The sequence below is a fragment of the Chrysochloris asiatica genome, unplaced genomic scaffold (assembly GCF_000296735.1).
Source record: "Chrysochloris asiatica unplaced genomic scaffold, ChrAsi1.0 scaffold00030, whole genome shotgun sequence".
NCBI classification, from domain to species: Eukaryota; Metazoa; Chordata; class Mammalia; order Afrosoricida; family Chrysochloridae; genus Chrysochloris; species Chrysochloris asiatica.
In genome coordinates, this window is record NW_006408548.1 from 8,182,103 (window position 1) to 8,207,607 (window position 25,505).

Below are 25,505 nucleotides of genomic sequence, written 5' to 3' on the forward strand. Positions count from 1 at the left end.
CCCCAATGAGATGGATTGGCCAAGTGGCAGCATCGATGGACTCAAGCGTGGCAACAGTAGTGACGTTGGCCCAGGATCAAGCAGTAGTTCATTCTGCTGTGCATAAAGTCACTACGGGTTGGCTACGACTCGGTGGCCCCTAACAACAACAACAACAAAGATTTACAGCCTAGGAAACCCTGTACAGGATTTCTATGAATCAGAACTGACTCCACGGCACCTAACCACCACCACCACCACCACCACTGAGATGTTATGGCACTCAAACGTCTATTAGCCCATTTGCATTTCTCCCTTTGCTTGTTATTATTGGAATTACAGCCTTTGTACTCCCAAATTGTAGTCACAAAATTAAGCACTATATTTCAAAGTGTAATTTAGAACACTCGCAAAATAATAGTAATTTTTTTTTTTAATTAGCAAATCAAGAAATAGTTGAGGCAACAAAAGAAAATGCTACTAGGAATGTTTAGAATGCATTCTGTCTAGCTCCAAATACCCTAAAAACCAAGGCCAAAAGGGGAGTCGACTAAGCTATGTGTTTTCTCTTGTCATTTAATCTATTCATCTAGAGAAAGTTACTTACAAAGGCACTGAACAATGTATCATTGGTTTCTTTTTATAAAGGACATTGGGTAAAATAATGGACAATTACTTCCACTATGGTGTTTCATAAAAACAAGTAACATTATTTAAATTTACGTGTCATATGACCCCTCTAAGAAAGAAAGGGGTTAAAATACATTAAATATTAGAGCATTTCTATAGGGATGTTTAATCATATGATATAAGTATTTTGTTTTCTGATAAACCAATTTAATATATAATCTAGAGAATTGTTAACATGTCTGTCAGGCACTGTCTCTCCATTAACAAATGTCTCAAGAACGCCGTTGGCAAATGGTGAATCACAATCAATTCATGGGTGCATTCTCTGACAGGAACCTCAAGTGCCTACTTTGTACCTTTGATTAAAAAAGGAGTCAAATGCTTTCAGTAACAGATGTGCTGACTTGTGCACGTGTAATTAGCTTAATGTAAAATCTTTTGTTGTCTTGAAAGTGCTCTCTTCTTTTGTTGCCTATTACATAAGCTCTGTCCTTTTATAGATGACTGAGGTATAAAGTGACATTGTGTGTTCCTTTAGTGGTGTCCTCATAGTCTGTTGCTGTCATTCATTGAAAAATGCAAAGAGACAGCCTTGTTATTTGGGAGATGCCACCTTTTCATTTGATATGTACGCTGCATCCCAAATGGCATTCTGCTTTGACTTTGTCTCAAGAAACCAGCTGTGGTTAAGATAATTCTAACTCATGGTCACATCACATATGTAAGAGTAGAACTGTGCTCCATAGGATTTTTAATGGTTGAATTTTTGACATTGGGTTTTCCAATGGCTCATTTAAAAAAATTTTTTTGGCTGAATTTTGAGTCACCACTGAGGGATTCAAATTTCAAACCTTCGTTTGGCAGCTGAGTGCATTTGTACCACCCAGAGATTCCAGTCTTGCCTTAGATGGATGGTAATATCTCCAGCCATTCCAGACCTACCCTTTGTACTGTTTGTTCTTTAAACAAGACTAGGAAAGCTTCTTTAGTCCTCAGAATGCAAAACAGTATACAGTACTGTGAGAAGTAATTATCTAAAGAAAAACAGCATAGCTACTGATGTTGTTGTTAAGTGCCGTCGAGTCAATTCCGACCCATAGCAACCATGTATAGGGTTTCCAAGGAGCAGCTGGTAAGTTTGAACCGCCAACCTTGCAGTTCAAATAGCTTTGCAGTCTGGTGCATTAACCCACAGCACCACACCAGGACTTAAATGATACATTTGTTAAGTGATACAATCGTTAAATGCTCAGCTGCTAACAAAAGGTTGGCAGTTTGAACCAGAGAGTCCAGCTGCTTACCTGGCTATCTGCTCTCATAATTTATGATTTAGGAAACTCTAGGTTATTTGGTGTTATATAAGGTCACTGTGTATCAGAATCTATTTAACAGCACACAACTATGACAACAGTACTGTCAGATCAAGAGTAACTTCAATGGACACTAATTAATAGTAAACCAAAAACTCAAACCAAATCCAGTGCAACTGTGTGAATTCCAATTTATAGCATTTCTATATGGGGTTTTCAAGACTATAAATCTTTATGAGAGCAGGCAACCTTATCTTCATCCAGAAGAGCCACAGGAGGTTGTGGACCACTGACCTTGTGGTTAGTAGTCCAGTACTTAATCTACAATGCCACCAGCACCCCTTTATTTATTGTTAATTATTGTTGTAATTAATAATAACAACAAAACCAGGCCTACGTAGTATGGAAAAGATGAAAGACAGAGCAGCTTGACCCATAAAGTATTACTATTAGGGTTCCAGTTCATGCATACATGGATTTAGTCCAAATACGACATATATAAACATGTCTGAAATCATTGGATGGCTACAGACAAGTTCTATCAGTAACACACTTGTCCTAATTTTCTTGTGTTTGTTAAAGTGTCGTTGTGTCCATTCTAACTCATGATCCTGTATAGGACTTCTCAGGAGATTCTGATTGGTTTGAACCACTGAGCTTTCAATAAGCAGTCCAGTGCATACTCTACAGTGCCACACCAGGGCTCCCCAATCTTCTTTGTTGTTGTTATATACCTTGGAGTTGGTTCTGATTCATAGCGACACTGTACTGGCTTTCTGAGAAGAAGCTGGAGAGTTTGAAATGCCAACACTGTGGTTCAAATAGACTTTGTGGTGCAGTGTTTATCCTACAACATCACACCAGAACTCCTATCTCCCTTGGATGAATTTAGTAGGAAAAGGTCCACTCAAAACAGTGGCTTCTGAGAGAATCTGGTAAGCCAATTAAATTCAAGGCAGAGATCAGCTCAGAAGATTATAGTGACTGTTTTTTTGTTTGTTTGTTTTGATTCTAAAAGGGTAATTGTAGAGTTTCTCAAAAGGACACAGGACAATAACAGGAGCTTATTTTTAAGAAGTTTTTAGACAACTTAAAGCTGTATTGGTGAGAGAAAGGCCAGGAAAGTTGTGCCAAAAAATATTTGTTTCCATGAAGACAATACATGCTTATTCTACAAGAGCAGCAAGTGCTGTCTTATGATAATTTCATTGGAAAACCTTACCTCACCCACCCTCCGGCCTGCGCCTTACCCCTAGTGATTTCTTTTTCTTCATGAGATTCAAAGAACATTAAAGAGATCATAATTTGAGTCCTGTGAGTATGCCCAAACTGCCATTTTGATGTGATATAAATCAAAGAACACAGAATTCTTCAATTCTCTAACACTTCGAATGAAGGGTTAGAGAGATAGAAACACAGTCTTCAAAAGTGTACAGACATATATGAAGGATGTCTTGAGAGACAGTAGCTTCACATTTTGATATTTGTTTGTTTAATAAAAATTTATATGGTTTTGTAGAAATCAGCTTTTGCTTATCCTTGCATTTTTACTACAAATCCATTGGAACAACATATTTCTTACCTTTACTCTGAAAGTACAAATTTCTAAATACTGAAAAGAAAATATTAAACAGAATGTACATTTGTTTTTCTGATTGATGATCCCCTGCTACTAATGTATACAAAGAATTCCCAGACAACAAATATATGATGATATATATGTTGTTATGTGTGCTGTAGAGTCAGTTCCAACTCATAGCGACCCTGTACAGGGATTCCAAGGTTGTAAATCTTTACAGGAGCAGAAAGCCTCATCTTTCTCCCACGGAGTGGCTGGTAGTTACGAACTACGGACCTTGCGGGTTCGCAGCCTGATTCACAACCACTATGCTACCAGAGCTCCTTATATATATGAAAAATATAACTATACTTAAAATGTGTTGATATACCTATACTATAATCAGCTATGCTGTACAAACTATCCCAATAAAAAATGCCTCTCTTAACCTCAACCTCAACCTCATCTACCTCTGCTTTTCCTACATTCTATTTGCCTTTTGGGAAGTGAAAAGCATATAAAATGATCATTTGAAATGAAAGACACTTAGTGTTTATTGTAAAGAATGCCAATGATAGAATTTAATTTGGAAAAATTTATGAAAATAAATTAATTAGAACAGGCAAACTATAGCCCACAGGCCAAATTCCACTGGCTGCCTCTGAACAAACAAAGTTTTGTAAATACATGCTTTTGCAATAAAGCTTTTTGTAAATACAATTGTATGGCAGCACAGCCATGCTTATTTGTTTATATACTGGCTGTGATTGTTTTCACCACTATAAAGTTTAGTAGTTGTGACATAGATCTTCCCTCTAGACACTGTTGTTGAGTTGTTAAATGCCATCAAGTTGGTTCCAACTCATAGTGACCCTGCATAGGGTTTCCGATGAATGGCTGGTGAGCTTGAACCACCCACCTTGTAGTTTAAACCAACTTTGCAGGCCAGGGCATTATCTTGCAGCACCACACCAGGACTCCAAAGGACAAAGTAGAATTGTCCTATCGAGGTTCCATGGCTGGCATTTTTAAGGAAGCAGAATGCACATCTTTCTCCCACATAGCTCCTGGTGGGTTACTAGCTATACACTTACTCCCTATATGCTTAATCACTGCACCACTAGGCCTCCTTTATACAGATCCTACAGCCTGCAAAACTTAAAATATTTCCTATGTGGACCTTTATAGGAAAGACTTGCTGGCCTCTGGATAAAAGGATAATTTTTTACCGCTCTACACTATCTCTCCCGCCTCAAAAAACAACTGAGCTAAGTAACTGTAATGTGTATATGTAAGGACAGTCTATTTGTTTACATTCCCTTAAGGATGCTTTTATTTGAATAGTGCAATAAAAACTGTGGCCTCACAGGAAAGGTTTTTAAGACTTCATTTAAAAATAATTTAGCGAAGGTTGGAAATGAAAAGGTAGACATCTTGTAGCAAAAGAAGGGGAGTGGTTGATATTGCAGTCCAGGAGGGGAGGTCCCTGGAACCATCAAGGGAGAAGAGTGGAGTGCGGGACCCTACCCAGAGAAACAGTGATGCCAGAGATGGAGGCAGAGATGATGACTTGGAGAGATGGAGTGGTTGGGGACTCTAGACTCAGAGAGGAAGAGGGGCTATGTGCTGATGACTGGGGAGCAGGCTTGTGGGGTGTACCCTTTGGTTGGTTGATGATGCATGGAGGGGATGTAACCATGGCAATGAAATGATATACGATAGAATGAATGTAAAGCTAATGTTCTCCCATGTAAACTATCACATAATTCACAATAAAACATTTAAAAATAAAAAATAATTTAGTGAACAATATAGACATACCAGCAGGAACACAGTCAGTCAGTAAGCATGCCTATTTGCCCAGTGACAAACAAATATAATATACATTAGAGCTTAGTGCTCTACGGATCTCTGGCCCGTTCTGAGCTAGGTGCCAGTTCTTTATATCCTTGTGCTCTGCTGTTAGAGTCTATGTTTGTTGAGGGCAATGAATACATACATTATTCTATACCACCTAGCCCTGGTGCCTTGTAGGATTGTGGTAGCAGCAGTAGCTGGGTACCATAGAGTCAGTTTTGACTCATAACAACCTTACATAGGGTTTCCGAGGCTGTAAATCTTTATGTGAACAGAAAGTCTCCCTTTCTCTGGCAGAAAGGCTGATATATTTGAATGGCTGACTTTGCGCTTTGCAGCCTAACTCATAAACCAGCAGGCTACCAGGGCTTCTATGTAACACCATGTTGTTAAATGTCATTGAGATGGTTCCGACCCATAGCAACCCTTTGTAGGGTTTCTGAGGAGCTTCTTGTGGGACTGAACCAACCTTGTGGTTCATAATTCAGTGTTGACTCTACAGTGCCATACCAGAGTCCTTGTAGCACTATAGGAGCTCGAGAAGTAATAGCTGAATGAATAAATGAATGACAAAGTCAACTCTCCTAATTAGAAGTTACTGAAGAGAAACAAAATATCAGTGAATTAGTACACTAAACAAAATGAAATTTTATAATCAAAATGGATGCATAGTATTTGAGCAAAGAAATAAAATTAATGTTCATGTATGGTATGTATAATTTAATGGCTAACTCTGGCCAGTTAGAGGTATTAATAGATCTAATTTTTAATTAAGAGATGGATATAATTTGTAATTAGTCCATGATATCCCTGAAAGCAAATGTTGCTTAGAACTTGAAAAATGGTCTTGTTCTCTGAAGTAGTTTAAACATTCCTCACGTATGGGGCAGGTTAATAAAGTAATAATCATCCAAGAAGAGGCAGTATAATGGTAGGCTTCAACCATATCATTTGTTTAGGATTACCCATTTCAGATTAATGAGGTTTTCCAATGCAAATGCATATTACAAGCTGAAACAATATGGAAAAAAAAAGGCAACAACAAAAATAACGGTTCTCTATTACGGAGCTCTGATGGCACTACAGGATTAGCACTGGACTCCTACTCATGGGACAGATATGAGGCTTTTTGCTCTTGTAAAGATGTATAGCCTTGGAAACCCTAAACAAGCTGCTGTAAGACAGAATGGACTTGGACTTGATACCAGTGGGTTTGTTTTTTGTTTTTGTTTTTGTTTGTTTGTTTGTTTTGCATTCTCTTTTATGGTGAATTTTGCATTATTCAAAGCAAATACCTTTGTGCTGGACTTCATTCTTAGAGCATAATTCCCTAAACTAGAAATCTAATCCTTAAGAATGTAATATACAAGTACACTGAAGGAACTTTACTGTGATTTATTTATACTCTTTCTGAGATATCTCAGTGTATAGTTTTGCTGACAATATTCTTTTCAACCTATTTTACCTGGTATACAGAAAGGATATGGCAGAGAATTAATACTCGTCTCAGAAGTTCTGTGGGTTCTTTTCAATGTACTTCTTTGGCCCTGTTTTTCATTTTTTAAAGTCCAGATTCAAATTATGAATCTAAGCTTTGGAAAAGGAGTATGAGTTTTAGTCCTAAACTGCTCTCTGTTGGTAGTAGTCTTTTGCTTGATTTCATGCTGATGTTTTTCTAGAAAATTAAGCAAAAGGCAACTGAGAAAAATATTTGACTATAAAATAGCTATTATTCTCATTTGTGCCTCATAAAATCCAATCAAGTGTATATTTTTAAATGGTATTTTACTCTTCATTTCCATATATATATTTGATTAAATTGTCCTTAAAATTGTTGTTCCGAATCCTAATAACGCTGTATAGCATTTCCGAGTAGTAGCTGGTGGGTTTGAGCCCCAGACCTTGTGGTTGGCAGTCCAGTGCTGATCTTACAGTGCCACACCAGAAACTTATTCTACAACATCACAAATATGAGGAGCTTTAAGAAGTTGCATTGCTATGTAAAAGAAACACTGAAAAGAGAGCAAAGTCTTGTTTTAACCTGAGAATTTATAAGTAGTTTCAACATTCTTTCCTTTGTCCCTATAACAAGCTGAACAATGTGTAGCAGAGATGAAGGCAAAAAAGAGACTTGACAATATTTTTGCCATATCTTCTTCAACTCATTGCAAGGACAGAGGAAATCAATCAATTAAAAACACACTCTCTTTTTCCCAAAAATTTTGCCAGCCACTTTTCTCTAGACATGACTGTTGCCTTAGCTATACTTTTTTTTGGACAATTATTTCTTTACCAAACAGTTAAATTCAATTGACCATTGACTAACTGCTTTACATGCTCTAGTTCTCTTAATCCACTCAATAATCATATTGTTGTTAAGTGCAATCAAGTTGGTTCTGACTCACAGTGACCCTGTAAAGAGTTTCTGAGACTGTAAGTCTTTATGGAAGCAGAAATTCTCACGTTTTCTCAGAGTGGCAGGAGGGTTTGAACTGGCAACCTTGCAATCAGCAGTCCAGCGCTTATACTACACCATACTGATGAAGATAAAAAACCACAGCCTTTGGTATGGATTGCATCTGAATGTAAAAAGAATAAAAATTCTCACCACTGGACCAATAAACAATACTCTTATCAATGGAGAAAAGATTGAAGTTGTCAAAAACTTAATTTTTATTGGATCAATTATCAACACTCATGGAAGCAGCAGTCAAGAAATCAAACGATGTATTGCATTGGGCAAATCTGCTGCACAAGAACTTGTTAAAGTGTTGAAGAGCAAAGATGTAAGCTTGAGGACTAAGGTGCACCTGACCCAAGTCATGGTATTTCAGTCACCCCATATACACATGAAAGTTGAACAGTAAATAAGGAAGATCATAGAAGAACTGATGTATTCAAATTATGGTGTTGGGGGAGAATATTGAAGGTGTCATGGACTGCCAAAAGAACAAATAGATCTGTGTTGGAAGAAGTGCAGCCAGAGTGCTCCTTGGAGGCCAGGATGGCCAGAGTTTGTGTTTCATATTTCGGACATATTGTCAGGAGGGACCAGTCTCTGGAGAAGGATATCCTGTTTGGTAAGGTGGAGGGTCAGAGAAAAAGAGGAAGACCCCCAGCCAGATGGATTGGCAAAGTGGCAGCATCAATAGGCTCAAGTGTGGCAACAATTGTGAGGTTGGCCCAGGACCAGACAGTATTTCATTCTGTTGCACATAGGGTTGCTATGAGTCGGTACTGACTTGATGGCACCTAACAACAACAACCTCAATAAATATGTTATTGTTGTTGTTTCCAGGTGCTTCTGACTCACAGAGACCCTATATAGTGTTTGTGAGAAGCACCTGGTGGGTTTGAACTGCCAACTTTGCAGTCAGCAGTCCAGTACTCATCCTATGTTGTTGTTGTTAAGTATCGTGGAGTCAGTTTCGACTCATAGTGACCTTGCACAGGGTTTCCAAACCACAGGTTTACAGGAGCAGAACACCTCATCTTTCTCCCATGGAACCACTGATAGTTTTGAACTGCTGACCTTGAGGTTGGCAGCCCGACTCGTAACCGCTACACTACCAGAGCTCCTTATCCTATAGAGCCACGTTATTTTATTTCCATTTAACAGATAAGAAATGGTGGAACAAAGAGTTCAAGTAATTTACCCAAAGAACCCAGAGTTATAACATGATTAAAATAAGGATTTAAATCAAATTATGTAGGATGAGGCTGGATGTTCAAACATACCAACCAGTCCTTGGAAACTCTATACAGGGTCGCTGTGGGTCAGAACAGACTCAGTGGCACTCAACAATATAACAACAATCAAATTATAAAACCCAAGTTCTTAGCAATTTTATATTTTCACCTAAATCTGTACAATCAAATAATCTAAAAATGATTATTTTTTTTAAAAAAAGTATATTCACTGTTTAGTCTTAACTATTTCCATTGTATTCTTCCTAAACAAAAAGTATTGCTTAACTCATATTATAAACTGTTTCTATGTTACTCAAATTCATATTAATATAGCTCTGTGACTGAAGTGAAAACAAAGATTGGGTTCCTTTACCCCTAAAATCACTGTAAGTATCTCTGGTGATATATAAACCACCCCATGGAAATACTATTACTTACCTACCTGTTTTGGACAGAACTCCGCTCCTAAATACTCTGAGGAAAAGTCTTCAGTGCCTTTGTAATACAGTCCGGAAATAGTATGATCTTTCATTCAACCCTTGAATGACTTGGGGATATTTTCCTTGATAATTAGTACATATGATATTAATGGCAAAAAACACAAACAGACACATACACGCAAAAAAAAAAAAAAAAAAAAAAACTCAATCCAAACCCACATATTAACCCCCTACCTACTTAAATAGCAACATTTGATGTTTGTATTGCTTGATTTCCTTAATCTGTCACCTTCACACCAAGCTCACTTTGACAACTTTTTACCATGACCTGAGCTTTGCCAAGAAACAGTTCATTATCCCAAATCTTAAATCCAAGTATTTCTCTTCTGACCAGTATATTCATACATCTCATTAAAATGTCTAGACTTGGTTCCCTGCTTTATTTCCATCTCCCTCTCCCCACTGATGCCTTTTCTTTTCCTGTTCCTGGAAACTACAGTTCATCACTCAATTACTCTCTTGCCAATTTCATCAAGGCACATTATACTTTTTTCACCCGATTCAGTCAAACTTTGATCCTGGGTTAATCCACCTGTCTGCCTTCTCTTCTTCTGAGAAACACTGTGGAAAATCAAACATCCTCAATGATTGCTATCACCAAAAAAAAAAAAAACAACACATAGTCTTAAGGTTCAAATGGACCTCCACTACATCCCCTCAAACTTTTATGCTTTGGAAGTAGGCTTTTTCACCCTATAATTTTGTAAAATTCCAGTCTCCTTGTTACTTACCATGCCATCTCCTGCCCATGCTCAGAAGATGCCACGAATACTTCACATAAAAGAAGTAGAAAATCCTTAGACTTTTTCTGCGAATTATTGTTATCATTTGTTACTATAGTTGCAAATTTACACACATTGTCACTACTTTCTTCTTCCCATACTCTTGGAAGAGATGTCTGGCTTCCTCAAGGACCTTGCTCTACCAGTCATCCCCTTTATAAATATCATGATCAACCATTAGAACTCTCTCCTGGTAGTGTTTTATCAGAACCAACTGTTTCCAATCAGGAAAAAAACCAAAAATCCATCAGTTCAATTCTCCCAATTTTTTCTGTTACCCTCTTTACTCCTTTTCAAAGTCATATTGTTGAGTTCCAGGCACTTGCTACATTCACTTCCTTACATGACATGACAAAAACTGTGCTTGCCTTTCTCCATAAAATTGTCCCAACCTATTCACTAAATTAATCCAATATAGTAAAACCCAATTGTCTGTTTTAAGGTTGCATCTTACTGCATAGGCTTCGCTTTTAACATACTGTTGTTGTTGTTGTCAAGTGCCATCAAGTCAGTCTGACTCAGAGTAACCCTGTATAGGGTTTCTGAGGAGCGGCTGGTGGTTTTGAACTGCTGGCTTTGTGGTTTGAAGTCCAGTGCTGATCCTACAACACCACACCAAGGAGCTTCAAAAAGTTTGTGGAGCATTTGTACTCTCTCCCCTTTGACTTCTTCAAAACGTCAAACTCTTTCCTTCTATGTCTTTTTTTCCTTTCTGTGTCTTTAGTTTCTCATCTTAATCTTTATTTTACTCTCTTATTATTCTCAAAGTTCTGCCTACGTCTATTTACGTGAAGCACATTGTGTGGGTGACGTGATTTAATTTCATGCTATTGTTGTTGCTAAGTGTTGTTGTGTTGGTTCTGACTCATTGCAAGCCTGTAGTGGGTTTCCAAGGAATAGCTCAACCTTGCGGTTCTAACTGACCTTGTAGTCTAGTGCTTATCCTACTGTGCTACACTAGGACTACAATTTTATGATTTTTTGTTGATGTTAAATGCTGTTGAGTCAGTTCCAACTCACAGCGACACTGTGGTTGATTTCCAAGGATCAGCTGGTGGGATTGAACAACCAATGCTGTGGTTTAAGTCCAGTGCTGATCCTTACAGCACCATACCCGGAGCCCCCAGTTTCATGCTAATGACTCCCAAATCCATTTCATGTTAGGAGCTATCTTATGAGTTCCAACCACTCACAGCTAAATATCTATTGAACAATTCTACTTGGCTACCTCATTAAAAAAAAAAAAAAAAAAAAATTCCTTGAGTTGATTCCAACAGTTCAAACCCACCAGTCACTCCTTAGAAACCTTATACAGGGTCACTACTCAACAACATTTAACAGTAGAAGCAGCATAGTGTTTCCCAGGCTGTAAATCTTTATAGAAGCAGACTGCCACATCTTTCTTCCAGAGCTGCTGGTGGACTCAAAGTACCAAGCTGTCGGTTCATAGCTGAGCACTTAACCACTGCACCACCACGTTTCTTTGCATGTCTCATAGACATTTGGAATTCAATATGTCTGATACTGAATTTGGTGTCTTTTCTATTATACTTTGATCCTACTTCTGTGGTTCAGACCACAGCAAATGGCAACTTGGGCTACTGAGTTGCTATTCACTTTCTGTTATCTTGACATTAATTCTGATAGAAGTTCTGCATGTTCTATCTCCTTAATATGATACCGATCTATGAATTTCTCTCCATTTTCATTTCCACAACCTATGTACATTCCATCATCATTAGTTTTTTATTTAATTCTTGAGTTCCTCTTTTTCTAGTTTATTTTCAGTGCTGTCAGATAAGCACTGGACTGCTAACCACAAGATTGGTGGTTCAAACTCACCAGCCACTCCTTGGAAACCCTATACAGGGTCATTATGAGTCAGAATTGACTCAACAGTACTTAATAGCAACAATATGTGTACTCCATCATTCTTGTATTCTGTTCCTCTTTTTCTAATTTCGTTTTCCTTCGATGCATTTATACCATATAACCATAGTGGCCATGTTGCTCTTCATCAAAAAGCCTTTAATATATTTCTGGTGTCATTAGGATAGAGCTCAAATGAGCATATCTAGTGATATTACTCCAGCTTATGTCTCCAGATGAACTTTTTCACTTCTTATCTCATTTTTGGAGTCCTAGTGTGGTGCTTCAGGATAATGCGCTGAGCCATAAGGTCAGTTTGAACCGAAAGCCTTACAGTTCAAACTCACCAATGGCTCCTTGGAAACCCTTTACAGGTTTCTATGAGTTAGAACCAATTCCATTGCACTAAAAATAACATCTCAATTCTGAACATTTTTTTTTGTGATTTGGGTTCTAGTTTACAAAGCAACCTAGCATCCTATTATTTAATAATTGATGCACATTAGTTACAATCTCTTCGATGGAACAACAGTCTTCCCACTTCCTTTCTGTGTTCTTATTTACATTTGCCTAGCTTCCCTGCCCTTTCTTGTTCTCTGAACTTCGTTGTTGGGCAAATACTGCCCTTTTTGTATCATATGGTTGATTGTTTTGAGGAATACATTCCTCACAGAAGTTACTGTTGACTTTCTAGGCCTGTCTGTTATTTGGCTGAAAGGTGATCTCCAGAAGTGGATTCACTTCCATGTTTAAAGGGTGTCTACAGACCATAGTCTCAGGGGATCCATCAATCACATCTGATTATTGAGTCTGATGTTTTGAAATTATTTTGAATTTTGTTACACATTTTTCTCCTACTCTGCCCAAGACATTCTGTTGGGATCACTGTCAGACTGGCTGTCTCCCTATCTCTTTAGCTGCATCCCTACCCTACTGAAACATCTGTGTGCCCAGAATTTGCTACTCAGTACAGAACCTGATCTTTTGCACATGCTACTTCCTTGGTCTGAAATTTGGGCAGGTCAGTGGTTCAAACCTACTAGTTTCTTCTCAGGAGAAAGGTGGGGTAGTCTACTTCAGTGAAGATTACAGTGTTGAAAACTCTACGGGGCAGCTATACTCTGTCCTATAAGCCTGCTCTGCATCAACACTGACTCATTGGCAAAGGGTTAATTCCTACATGTCCTTATGTATCTATTTAGACATTTCTTCTACTGGAGTTCTTTCTCTGACCTCCCGTACAATGCTAGTTGTTTTCTATCTGCATCACTGTATCCCCTATGAAGAATACTGATTATTATAGTTTTGCCTAATAACTTTTAAGCACTTATTTTATACCAAGATCTGTACTGAGAGGATTATATTATCTGAACTCATTTAAGCTCATAACATCCTTGTTGTTGTTGCTGTTGTTAGGTACTGTTGAGTTGGTTCTGATTCAGAGTGACCCTGAGTACCACAGAACAAAACACTGCTGGGTCCTCCATCAATAATAGTTGCTTTGTTTGAGGCTATTATTGAAGTTACTGTTTCAATTCATCCAGTTGAGGGTACTCCTCTTTTAAGCTGACCTTCTCCCCTTTACTAAGCATGATGCCCTTCAACAGGGATTGGCTCCTCCTAAATAACATCGGTAGCCCTGATATGGCACTGTGGGTTAATTCTATGGACTGCAACGTCAGCAGTTCGAGCTCACCAGCTACTCCTTGGATACCTTCTATAGGGTCGCTATGAGTCGGAACTGGCTTGATAGCACTTAACAATAACAACAACAAATAACATATTCAAAGTATGCTAGATGAAGTCTTACTTGCCTCAATTCTGAGGAACATTCTGGCTGTCCTTCTTCCAAGACAGGTTTGTCCATTCTTCTAGCAGTCCATGGTATATTCACTATTCTTTACCAATACCATTATTCAAATACATCAATTCTCTAGTCTTTCTTATTCATAACAACCTTATGATATAATTATTACTATTACCACAGATGAGTAAACCTGACTCCAGGAAAGTTAAGTAATTTTTGCCAGGTTTTACAACTAGTAACTGATACAAGAAGATTCTGAATTTAGGTATCTGATTGAAAGGTTTCCCAACTTAAATATCATATTGATTGTATTACAGTACATACGACATTGTTGAAATATTTGTATTGAACTTTCTAACTAGAGTCTAAGTTGTTTGATTGAAGCTGAATCCCTAGCACCTAGCAGAATTACCAACATATAGTATGCTCCCAATAAATATTTTCGAAGCAATAAAAGAACATAATGACATAAAACTCAAAGAAGAAAAGGCCTTCCCTAAAATTACACCTATCCTGACTCAGCCTCAGCATCTGCCATAGTGATCATTTGGCCCAATGATTCCATAGAATTTTCTGTCATCTCATAAAGCTTTTTTTCACCAAGAGTTTGCACATCTGATCCCATCCACCAAATGTATCCTTTCCAATCTTTTCCAACTGGTGCAGTCTAATTTACTTTAAAAAAAAAAAAAAAAAAAGCTTAGAATTCATTTTATTCCTGACAATTTCTGATCTTCTTTCTATATTCTATTTTCTTGTCTCCATACTTTTTATCTTTAATACCACAGATAACAATAGCAAAAAAGACATTAAATTAGAGCAGTCTATTAAAATTCTTGATTTTTTAAAAACAAGGGTCTATTTTCTATTCATTTTTGTGTTTCCAGTATTTGAATGCAGTGTCTACCAAAAGATGTTTCATTAGTGTTATACATTTATTGAAGGAATTGTGTTAGGATAGGTCTCTGTAATTTAACAAGCTATATAATCTTGAACTCAAATTTTGTCACAGTTTAGTTGATTCCTACATTGGAAAAACAAAACAAAACAAAAAGATTAGTATTTAAATTGTCTCACATTGACATATTGGGAAATAAAGAAGAGAGGTAGGATCAGCACTGGACTGAAAACCACAAAGTCAGCAGTTCAAACCAACCAGCTGCATCTTGGAAACCCTGCAAGGTTGCTATGAGTCAGATTCAACTCAATGGCACTTAAGAGCAACAACTATAGTCAAATATTGGACAAAAGGGGTATAATTTTTCCAAAGTCATGCAAGTTATTTCCACCAGGTAATTTGTTAAATATTTGTTAGCATTTTGAGAAGGCAAGTCTACTCAGATTTAGACGTAGACCGAAGAAATCTGTATACATTTAAAAGTTATCAAACCATTAATCAAATCTTATATGAGGAAAACAAGGTCTGCAAAATCTCCCAAATTATTTTTTCAAGCCATCTTTATATTGATCCCCTCCTTTGCAGTCCACTGCACGAACTTCAGCAACTTTTAGTTCTAATTTTATCATATTTAGACTTCCTAATTCTTTTCTAAGATGCCTTGTTCTTCCTCAATTACCCATAAAACTGCCACAGTAACTTTCTTAAATACCTACTTTCATTGAATTGTTGGATCAAAAAATGTGGCATTTTAGAATAAGCAATGAACTACTAACCACAAGGTTAGTTCTTCAAACCTACCAGTTGCTCTTTGGAAACCGGTTGGCTGAGTTGGAATAAGCCCAACAGCACTTGACAACAACCACTACCCGTAGAATCCAGTGGAAGTTCCTCAACCTAGATTTGCAGTCAGAAGTGAGGGGAAAGTGCCTGGCTACTAATGTAAAGGTCAGTAGTTCGAACACACCAGGCACTCTGTGGGAGAAAAATGTGACAACCTGCTTCAGTGAAGATTTACAGCCTTGGAAATGCTACATGGCAGTTTTAATCTGTTCTAGAGGGCCTCTGTGAGTCAAAATCAATGAGACAGCAGTGGGTTTGGCGTGATATTTGTTCTAGCTCAGTTGATTGTGTAGACTGATGCGTGGTGGATATCTATTAAGTGGTTTTGATTGTTTCCCCATTGTGTTCTTGAAAGTGAAATCAGAAACCTAGTTTCAGAAAAGTTCCAATTTTGTCTTTCATTATAATTAATATTGATGAATTATCAAGAATAGATGCCACACATACTATATAAAGTGGATGTTATAAACATTGCACAAAGTTCATTTCCCAGGGGTCTCATATTCTAAATAAAACAAGCACATTAAGATATGACAGGTAATGAAGTGATATTTAAATTAATGACAATCTGTAGAGATATCTAAGACCAAATTTACATCACACGGGAAAGCTAACTTACTGTCCCTTGATGGTGCCTTCTTAATTGAAGTTCTAAGATGAGTATTTAGTCATGAGCATAACTAAACAGATCCACAATACATGAGAAAAGGATTATCCTTTGCATGCTGGGTCAAACAAGCAGGGTGGCCAAGAACAAGATGTTCTCTACTTAAAACCACAGTCCAGTTGCCAGACTCAACTGCCACATGAGCGCTTTCATCTATTTCTGGATGTAATTGCTTACTCTGTGTTTCCAAGGACCTTCTTGGTTTGAACTTTATCTTTGCCATCTGACAAGTTAAAGAATCAAAGAGTTAAAAATTCTACATACTACAGTATTTTGTTTATTTAATGAAACCAACAAAAACAAAATTCTGTGCCCTTTTTTGCCTCCTTGCATAAACCCAAAGGTGAAAATTAATATGAAAGCACAAGAAGATCTGTGCAATTCAAAATAAAAACACAATCTCTTCAAATATATATATACATTATTATAAACCACATCACTGAATTGTAGAAAAGAACTTAAATATTTCTAATTAAAATCTTCAGGACACTAAAGTATTCTCAAATCAACCTTTGCACTTTGTTGTCAAGTGTAACATCAGCAATTTATTTTTTAATATCCCAAAACATCATTTTTTGGAACAAATTTGAAGTTTTGATTCATTCAACAAACAATTATATTGAGCACCTACGATGTGTCCGATACTATGCTGGATGCTGAACAAGCAAAATGGGATGATTCTCTGATTTCAGAAAAAATCTGGTCTCTAAAGCAGTGCTTCTCAAACTGTTTTTATTAATCTGTTTCTTCTTTTGACATACATAAATATCTTTCTCCCACCTCCCAGAAATTCAGATGACCCCTTCTAAACCTGAGAAGCCCTGTTACACAGAAGACTCTCTCTTTTGCTAAAATGTTGGTTTTTACCTTTTATATAAAGAGCAGCATATTTATTTTCCAGAGATAAAACTGGATTGCAAAATTAAATAGGATTTTTGGACCACAAATACCTCTTCCCCACAACCACAATCTAAACAGAATTTCAAATTCCATGCACCCAACACTGTTGAGAATCACTGCTTTAAAGAGTTTTGGAGGAAACCAGGCAACCTCCATCTCTCCCCTCCAATCAAGTCTTAAAGGAATTAGAATTTTCCTACCTGACACAACAGCTGGTGGAGTATCATAATCCTGTCTTGGGACTGAATCTTTGAATGAAAAGAGCATGAGAAAGAATGCAATGAAGTACAAAAGAAAATAAAATAGACTCTTAGCTCTCTAAAACTTGGAAGGCCAACGGTACATCATATGTTGGCCTGCCCCCTTGGCTCCTAAACAGTTAAGGTCCTATGGCCCCTAGTTGAGAGTTGATGCCATGGTCCCCATTGTACATGTTGTTAGGATCAGGGTGACCTGTAAGGACAACACAGTCTGCCCCAGAACATTGTCATCTTTCTTAGCCTGTCATAATTTTATTCTTCCCTGAGGAATCAATGGAATATTTTCCATCCTTCCTGGATGATAAAAGAGTACAAGGCAGCCCATCTGGTGGGGGCCCAAAGCACAGTCTGAAACAGAGTTCTGGAGAAAAAAGGAAGGTACTCAAATTTAAAAGAGAAACATTAAAAATTAGGAAATTCTCATAATCTATGGAGGCTGAAACATTGTAAAGCTCAGTTTTCCTTGTTAGTCACTGGGCCTGGCTCTGATCCCAGAGGGTACAGGTGAGGCAGAAAGAGGGGTGCTCTTAGATCAAGGCTAAGGAACCATATTTGCTGGAGTAGAGGCAGCATAGATGAATAGAACAGAATCTATTTGAGCGGTAACTATTGCCTTTTTCCAAAGAGTCATAAATTCTTCTAACAGGGTAAACTGTGGAAAAGGGACCAGGTATTGTTCACATTCAAATAAAAGTCCCCAAAATTGTTCAAACAGATGCTCTTCTGTGACTTTTATTCCATTCATATGATCTTTATTTCATTTTGAAACCTGAAACCTCAAATTTTCATTTTCCCCTCATTTGATAACTTTTAGACTATCGCCAATTTCTCAAGTTCATAGTTTTGCTACAAAAGGACAATGTTAATCAGTCTCTTCAGAATAAATGGCAAGTGAAAAGTCAGATTAGGACTAGAACACTGTAAGACCCTTTGACCAGCAGAAGCAAACATTGATCAAAAGATTAAAAAACAAACAAATGAAACCCATAAGTTTCTTTGTTTTTTGCAACAGATATATGAATTACTGAGTTGATTATAATCCCAGAATCTAAAATAAGTGAAAATTTTAAAGGCTCCAAAAGTTTTATTAAAAGTGGTAGTAATTTCTAGTACTTTCATCAAAACTGCAAGCACACCTTACCACTCCAAAACACTTCCCCCCAAAGTTAATTTTATAAGGAGTTAATTTTTGAATCATGCAATTAGTGATTTTCCAAGATTCTATTTATAACATTTTTAAAGTCATAAAAGTACATTATGTTCATTATTGAGTGCTTGGAGAATGTTGAAAGTATAAGGGTTTAAATAAAAATTATTCCAAATTCCTCACCGAGAAATAACACTTGTAATTCTCTATACCCTTATTTATGTATATTTTGTAATGGTTGATATTATACTCCACAGAAGCAAATTTACATCATACTTTCTTTGATTCCACATTATAAATACTCTAGTTTCCCTACTTACTTTAATAACATGATACTGTATTATATTCTGGTTTATGGATGGTCAATATACGTCAGAACCGACTCCACGGTACTTAACAACAACAACTATTTATTGAATCATTCTTATTCATCAGAAATAATAAAGAACATTTTTTGAGGCATAAGATTTGTTCTTTTGCTAGTATATTTCTGTAAAATAGTTTCTCAAAACCAACATCTGTTTGATCAATCAGTATTAATCAAAAGCCTTGACTGACTATCTTATTCTCCAATTGACGCTTGGATCCTTAACATCATATTACTGGTATATAAGAATGCTTGTTTTCCTATGATCTTCATCAGCAATGTGTATTGTTTGATCACTTTTTCTTATTTGTTAGGAGATAGATGTACTTAATTCAATTACTTTTTTATCTTCCACTTGTTTATTTGTTTTTATGGCATTGTATTTTTCTTTTCTAAATTGTATGTTCATACTCTTTGACATTTGTGGTCTATTGTGGATTTTGTGTATATTTTGTTAATTTATTGATACTCAAAGTTCAGTTTTTAAAATTTGTTGTTGTTGTTGTTAAGTTCTGTCGAGTCGGTTCCTACTCATAGTGATCCTGTATAGGGTTTCTGAGGAGCGGCTGGTAGGTATGAACCACCAACCGTGCAGTTCAAACTGACCTTGTGGTTCAGTGCTTATCCTATAGCACCACACTTTAATATTTGTAAATAAACTGTTTCAGAATAATTTTTGTTGTTATTAAGTGCCATTGAGTCAGTTCTGACTCACAGATACCCTGTATAGGGTTTCCAAGGAGCAGCTGGTGAGTTTAAGCCACCGAGTTTGTGGTTCAAACTGACCTTCCGGTCTTGTGCTTTATCTCACAGCGCTATACCAGGACTCCACTCAAAATAATAGTGTCACTTACAGTCTATTTATTTATTATTTATATTGTAAGACCTTTAATTTTTTTTTAAATAACCTTGAAATATACTAGAATAAGAAATTTGACATCTTATAATAGATAACACGTTATTTAAATGATCCCTTTTTATCATAGCTTCTTTTTTATGCAAGTATTCCCCACTTCTTGAAAGTTTACTTTATGTTACTTCACTTTTACAAAAGACCTGTTTGCACCTATTTTCACTAACCAAAGAAATCAGAAATGGATTTTATCTTTTATGAAAAAAGATAAAAATGGTAAACTTAACAACAACAACAAGTGTTTATCATTTGTTTTGCAGTGAAACTTTAAAGGATACACTAAGCCTTTTGAGAGTCCTGGTGTGGCACTACAGGGTAAGCATTGGACCACAAGGATGGTTTGAACCACAAGGGCAGAAGTTCAAACTCACCAGCTGCTCTTTGGAAACCCTGTACAGGGTCTCTATGAGTTGGAACCAACTTGATGACACTTGACAACAACAACAATAACAAGTGTTTGGCATTTGTTTTGCAGCGTATATCCTAAGCAGGGAGTGATGTTACCAAGCTCTTACTCTAGGAACTACACTAAGCATCAGGCTACCAAAGCTTTGAACTGTTTCTATGAAAATTACATGTGTTCTGTTAGGCTTTTTGTGTTATTTGATAAGTGAATTTGCCGGTGTAGGACTGCTCAGACATTTTCCACATATAAATTAATGGTAACTGCTTCCTCGCATTATGTCATTTCAGCGTATGAAAGGTTTCAGGGAAATGCTCTACTTTCGAATAGTGGTGGAAATCTGTATTTGACTTTTTTAAATTAATTGATTTTTTTCCTGAAAAACCATTCAGGGAGATGTACTCATTACCATTTATGATACAATTTCTTGAATCATGTGTCAGTCTATTAACTTGGGTTGCTTCTTATCACTTTCAGTCTTAATATTTATCTCTGTACAAAATAATTGAAAAGGGAAAACAATCTCCAAGCAAAATGAATAATTCAGGATTTTCCCCTGATACCATCATTATTTTAATGCAGTGAAGAAGAGTAGTACGTCTGAAAAATGCTGTCCATATGGTGAACACATGGAGTGCACTTGCAAGATTATCTTTGCACATAGCTATGGTTACATCATGTGAGTCCAATGATGCCACAAATCACCAGTGGCTTGGAGAACACAAACAGTACTGCAGATAAGAATCTTGCATGATAAAAAACTTCATTTCTTTCAACATATTCTAGTGACATTATAAGCCACTAGTGGCTACTAACAGAACAAATGAAAAGGTGATAAGAAGCTTGTTAAACAAGATTGGCATTGAATTTGGAGTTTCTCACAAAACTATAACATCCCAATGGTTTTGGCTGGAACTCACAATAAAATGATAAGAAACGATGGGTAACAGGGCTTTGAATCCATGAAGGGAATCCTGGTGATAGGAAATAGGCAAAAGCAGAGTAGCTAGAAAATTCTTCGTGGTCAGCAGACCCTATAATAAAACAATTATACTGCTTTATAAAAGCCATTTCTTTTAAAGCCTGCAGATTCTGTCTGGTTTGAAAATAGAGAGTTGAGCAATGAACATTTGAGGTGGCAAACTGGAGAAACATTAATTAAACTGCATGGCATCCATTTAAATTTTGAGGTTATATGGAGACAAATATATCTGCTTTGTTGTAAGAAGAAGAAGAAAAAAAATCAGCTTCAGTTAGGGACCTTAAAATGCAAAGTGGAACATAGCCTCAGGCCTAAATCCTCCCTTTTAAAAATGAAAAGTTATAAAGTAACTCCAACTCGCATCAACCCTAGTCACTGCCTACTCTAGATTATTCATGATGTCTCCCTCTGCTGTGTCCATTGATCCAATCCGTTTTTAGGAGTTGTAGCTCTTGTGTTAATCCAGTCTTGCCATTGCTTACAACTTGCTCCACAGAATGAGAGGCTAGCTCTCTGAAAGTCTCTGAAAAGCTCCAGGTAGGGGAAAGATATACTCTCATAATTTGACTGTGGCAACACTGTGGACTGAAGAAAGTTGAGACTTGAAGTGGAGGGACAAGTTAGGGAACTATCATAGTTCATCAAATGAGGAGGGATACTAGGCCCAGGACATTAAATACAGATATAGATAGGTCTGTCAAATGCTCTGAGCCAGAATTGGTGAAATTGAGTCCTAGGCTTGGGTACCTGAGTAAATGATCTTGTGATTAGCACACAATGAAGTAGGGAGAAGGAACATTTCAGAGTGTAGTAGACCAGTGGGGAGGAAGCTGAGGGAAGATAATGAGATTAGTTTGAGTGGTACTGATTTTGAAATTTTTTAGGGAGATTTGCATGTAAATATTTAGCAGGTGTTGGATAAATGAGTTTAAAATTTTAAGATTAGGTTAGTGTTGAGCACTGAGATGTAGAAAGTAGAAAGTAAATGATAACAGCTTAGAGAAACCAGCTTGAATGAGAAATAAATTTAAAAAATAGAAATCCAGTTTTTAAGGAGAGAAGGGGCCAAAAGAAAAGAAGGAACTTGTGATGAAATAAGAAAGGATGGCCAGATGGTCAACAGAGAGGTAGGAAAAGCTTAGGCAGGGACCATAAACTGTGAGCTATTTGGGCCAAACTGAATCTGATATTTAAATATAGTGAAACTTCATATTACAATCCAAATATTCATCTGATCTTGAAAAGTTGAAAGATAAGGGCATTTTGAGCCTATCTACCTATCTACATGGCAGTACTAAGCTGTAGCTCACAGGAGTCACAGCTGCCCTCCCTAGTGAAGGCGTCCATGGTTCAGGATGCCAAAGCCATGACCTCTCCCTGTTGTTCACCTAATATTTAGGCAGCGATGCCATTACTACTCCAATAAAAATATCTCTAAAATATAATCTCTAATGCCATGCATATGTTTTATTATTAAATATATTCATAACTTAGTTAAGTAAAAATAGAGCAAATTCGATTTTATATTTCCAGGTTTGTTTATTATCTTAATTTTTTCTTCTTGAATGTAGATGTCTTTATTTTTCAATGTTACTTAACTGCCTTCAACATACTTTGGGGTTTGCAATACTGAAGAGGCATATTAGGAACTAAGGAAGTGGATAAATAAGTTGCATGAAATAAAATGTAGCAGGCCAGTGAGCAGCTGTACTGTGGACTTGCTTTGATGCTTCGTCTCATCGGGCTATGTGGACTAGAGTACCACTAGTTAGAAGTCATTGGAGGTGACTCACCTCAGAAGCAGCTACTAGGTATCACAGGTTGTACACCTACTCCTCACTTATTCTTTCGTTATCTGACATCACGCAGTTGTGACATTAGTAAAAAAAAAAAAAAAAAATCTATCCAAGTCTTTTCCATATTAGTAATATATAACTAGAGGTAAAGAACACCAAGGTGCTAGGTGAGAGTAAAGCTGGCTATGATGATCAATGTGATTTGTCGCAGGCCCTGGCTGGGCCATTGTTCTCACTGGTTTGGCAGTTATGTAATGATGTAATTTGGCAGTTAGGTAAGGAGGTAATTTGACAGTTGGGTAAAGATGTACCCTCCATTTTGTGATATGATATGTTCACCCTCTATTTTTACATAATGCTGATTTTTGTAAAACAGCCCAGTCTTTGAAACCTAGCCATATCAATAGGTGGAGAGTGGGGGTACTAGCTGCATTGTATACATATCACTTCATTTAACAATGGAAATACCCCTGGAATGTCAAGATCACTTTCTCTATTTTGCAAAAGAGTTTGGAGAGGTTAAGTAACCTGCCAAAACATGCACAGATAATAAGAGACAGAATCAGATTTAGAACTCAAGTTTGATTTCAGAGCCCACCCATCTTTCATGATGCTATGTTGCCTTCCCAGCAATGGAGAAAGCACTTTGGAAAGTTGCAATAAAGAAAAATTTAAAAAAAAAAAAAAAAAAAAAAAACATTACCTGCATAATAGCTACTCCAAATGCCAATCAAAAATTCAGATAAATGAATCTGTGATGGCATATCAAACTATAGGAGTGATGATTTAACAAAAGAGTAGAACACTGCGCACAGTATTCTGGACACAAAAACACTCAATGATATTTTGTTGAATGAATCGTCACAATTAATAAAGTTTCTGTGTTTCCCCAGAACCTTACTACATTTTAAATCCTTGCAAAGTAGTATGCTATATGGAGCGTATAATGTAGCTAAGCATTATTTTTTTACAAATATAAAGGGGGAAAGAATGAAAAAAACAAAACAAAAAAACTAAGTGAAATGTGCTGTTAAAATAAGCCACGTGCTTAAAATTTTTACTCTCCAAGAAAAGGAGTGAGTATATGTTATCATCGAGTTATATGGCTCTCACCAGCTCAGCAGTTATCATGGCATGCTCTAAAGGCATCTTTGTTGAAAATGCTCAAGTTGACAATATGTATTAATGAATCAGTAACTGGGGAATTCTGATTCTGTGCTTTATCTTTCATCTAATTTTACATTTTCCTAAAGGATGCAGTCATATTCTCAGATAATTTAACCCTTATATTTTTAAGTTTCCAAACTTAAACTTCATCAAGTCAATTGATTTTGCTGTTGCTTCCAATAGTCGAGTCTATAAAGTCTTCCTGTGTTTTGCATTGTAAGAACTCCTTCTTTTGTCAGTTTCAAGACTGTCATTCATCTTCAGTCATTCAGGATTTGTCACGTTTTAATGAAAAGAAGGTTAATCTGGATAGACAGAAAATGGGAACATAAGAAACTTCAGGCCTCCCAATACTGTTTTCTGGACCTTCTTTGTTATAATGTACAAAACAATTTCAAATTATCCTTGTACATTGCTAAAAGCTACGAAAATATTCTGATCTTCTAACTCTGTCTCCCCTATAAAACCAGCTATACTATGGTGGAGAATTAAATGCAATCTTAGATATGACTTTTTATAAAGTGTAGGTCAGAGACCTAAGAAAGCTTTTGATCTGGTCCAAGCCTTCAGGCAGTTATCATCTGCTATTTTGTACATGTTCAGCAATTGAGGCCATAGAGATAGGTCTTTGTCTTCCTGAATAAAACTGAATTTCTTTACTGAGACACTGTGGCACTTTTCATTAAGTTATATAGACTTTCTTCCTATTTAGGGCAGATTAATGAGGCATCAGTGGGCATGTCAGTACCTTCTTATATTGCAGCAAGTCTACAAGTCAACAATATCTCTATGGCAAGCATGACACTGTTATAAGGTAAAATTCCCAATACATAGCAATGAAAATATTGGGAGATGATGTCAGCGTAATCCTGAAGAGTAACTTTAGACATAGAAGTAGTATCTGCATACTATAGGCTATAGGCTTAAAGATACAGAGTAATATATGTGAAGGTACCCTCTAATAGTATGAACTTCAACACAATAAGAAGAGAAAGAGGGAAATTGAGGCCCAAAGATGTAAAAAAAAATTTTTTTTTTCACAAGGACAGACTGAAAACTTAGGGCTCTATCAAGATTCAAATCTAGGAACCCTAACTCCTCATTTGGTATTCTTTCTACACTATCTAAGCTTCCTCAGTCAGAGTATATTTGTTTTTTCCATTCTACTTCTTTAAAACTG

The 25,505-nt window shown here is 36.7% G+C and overlaps 1 protein-coding gene across 9 annotated transcripts in view; it reads right to left on the reverse strand.

Moving 5' to 3' along the window:
- RBMS3 (RNA binding motif, single stranded interacting protein 3) overlaps positions 1-25,505 on the reverse strand; it is a 1,190,010-nt gene that overhangs the window by 71,990 nt on the left and 1,092,515 nt on the right. For 6 of the 9 annotated variants that reach the window (XM_006851603.1, XM_006851596.1, XM_006851604.1 and 3 more), the window contains one exon: positions 17,491-17,538. The exons of the other annotated variants lie outside the window; for them this stretch is intronic. In XM_006851603.1, coding sequence (XP_006851665.1) covers positions 17,491-17,538 — 48 coding nt within the window. The remainder of the gene's footprint in view (positions 1-17,490; positions 17,539-25,505) is intronic. 9 annotated transcript variants of the gene reach the window in all.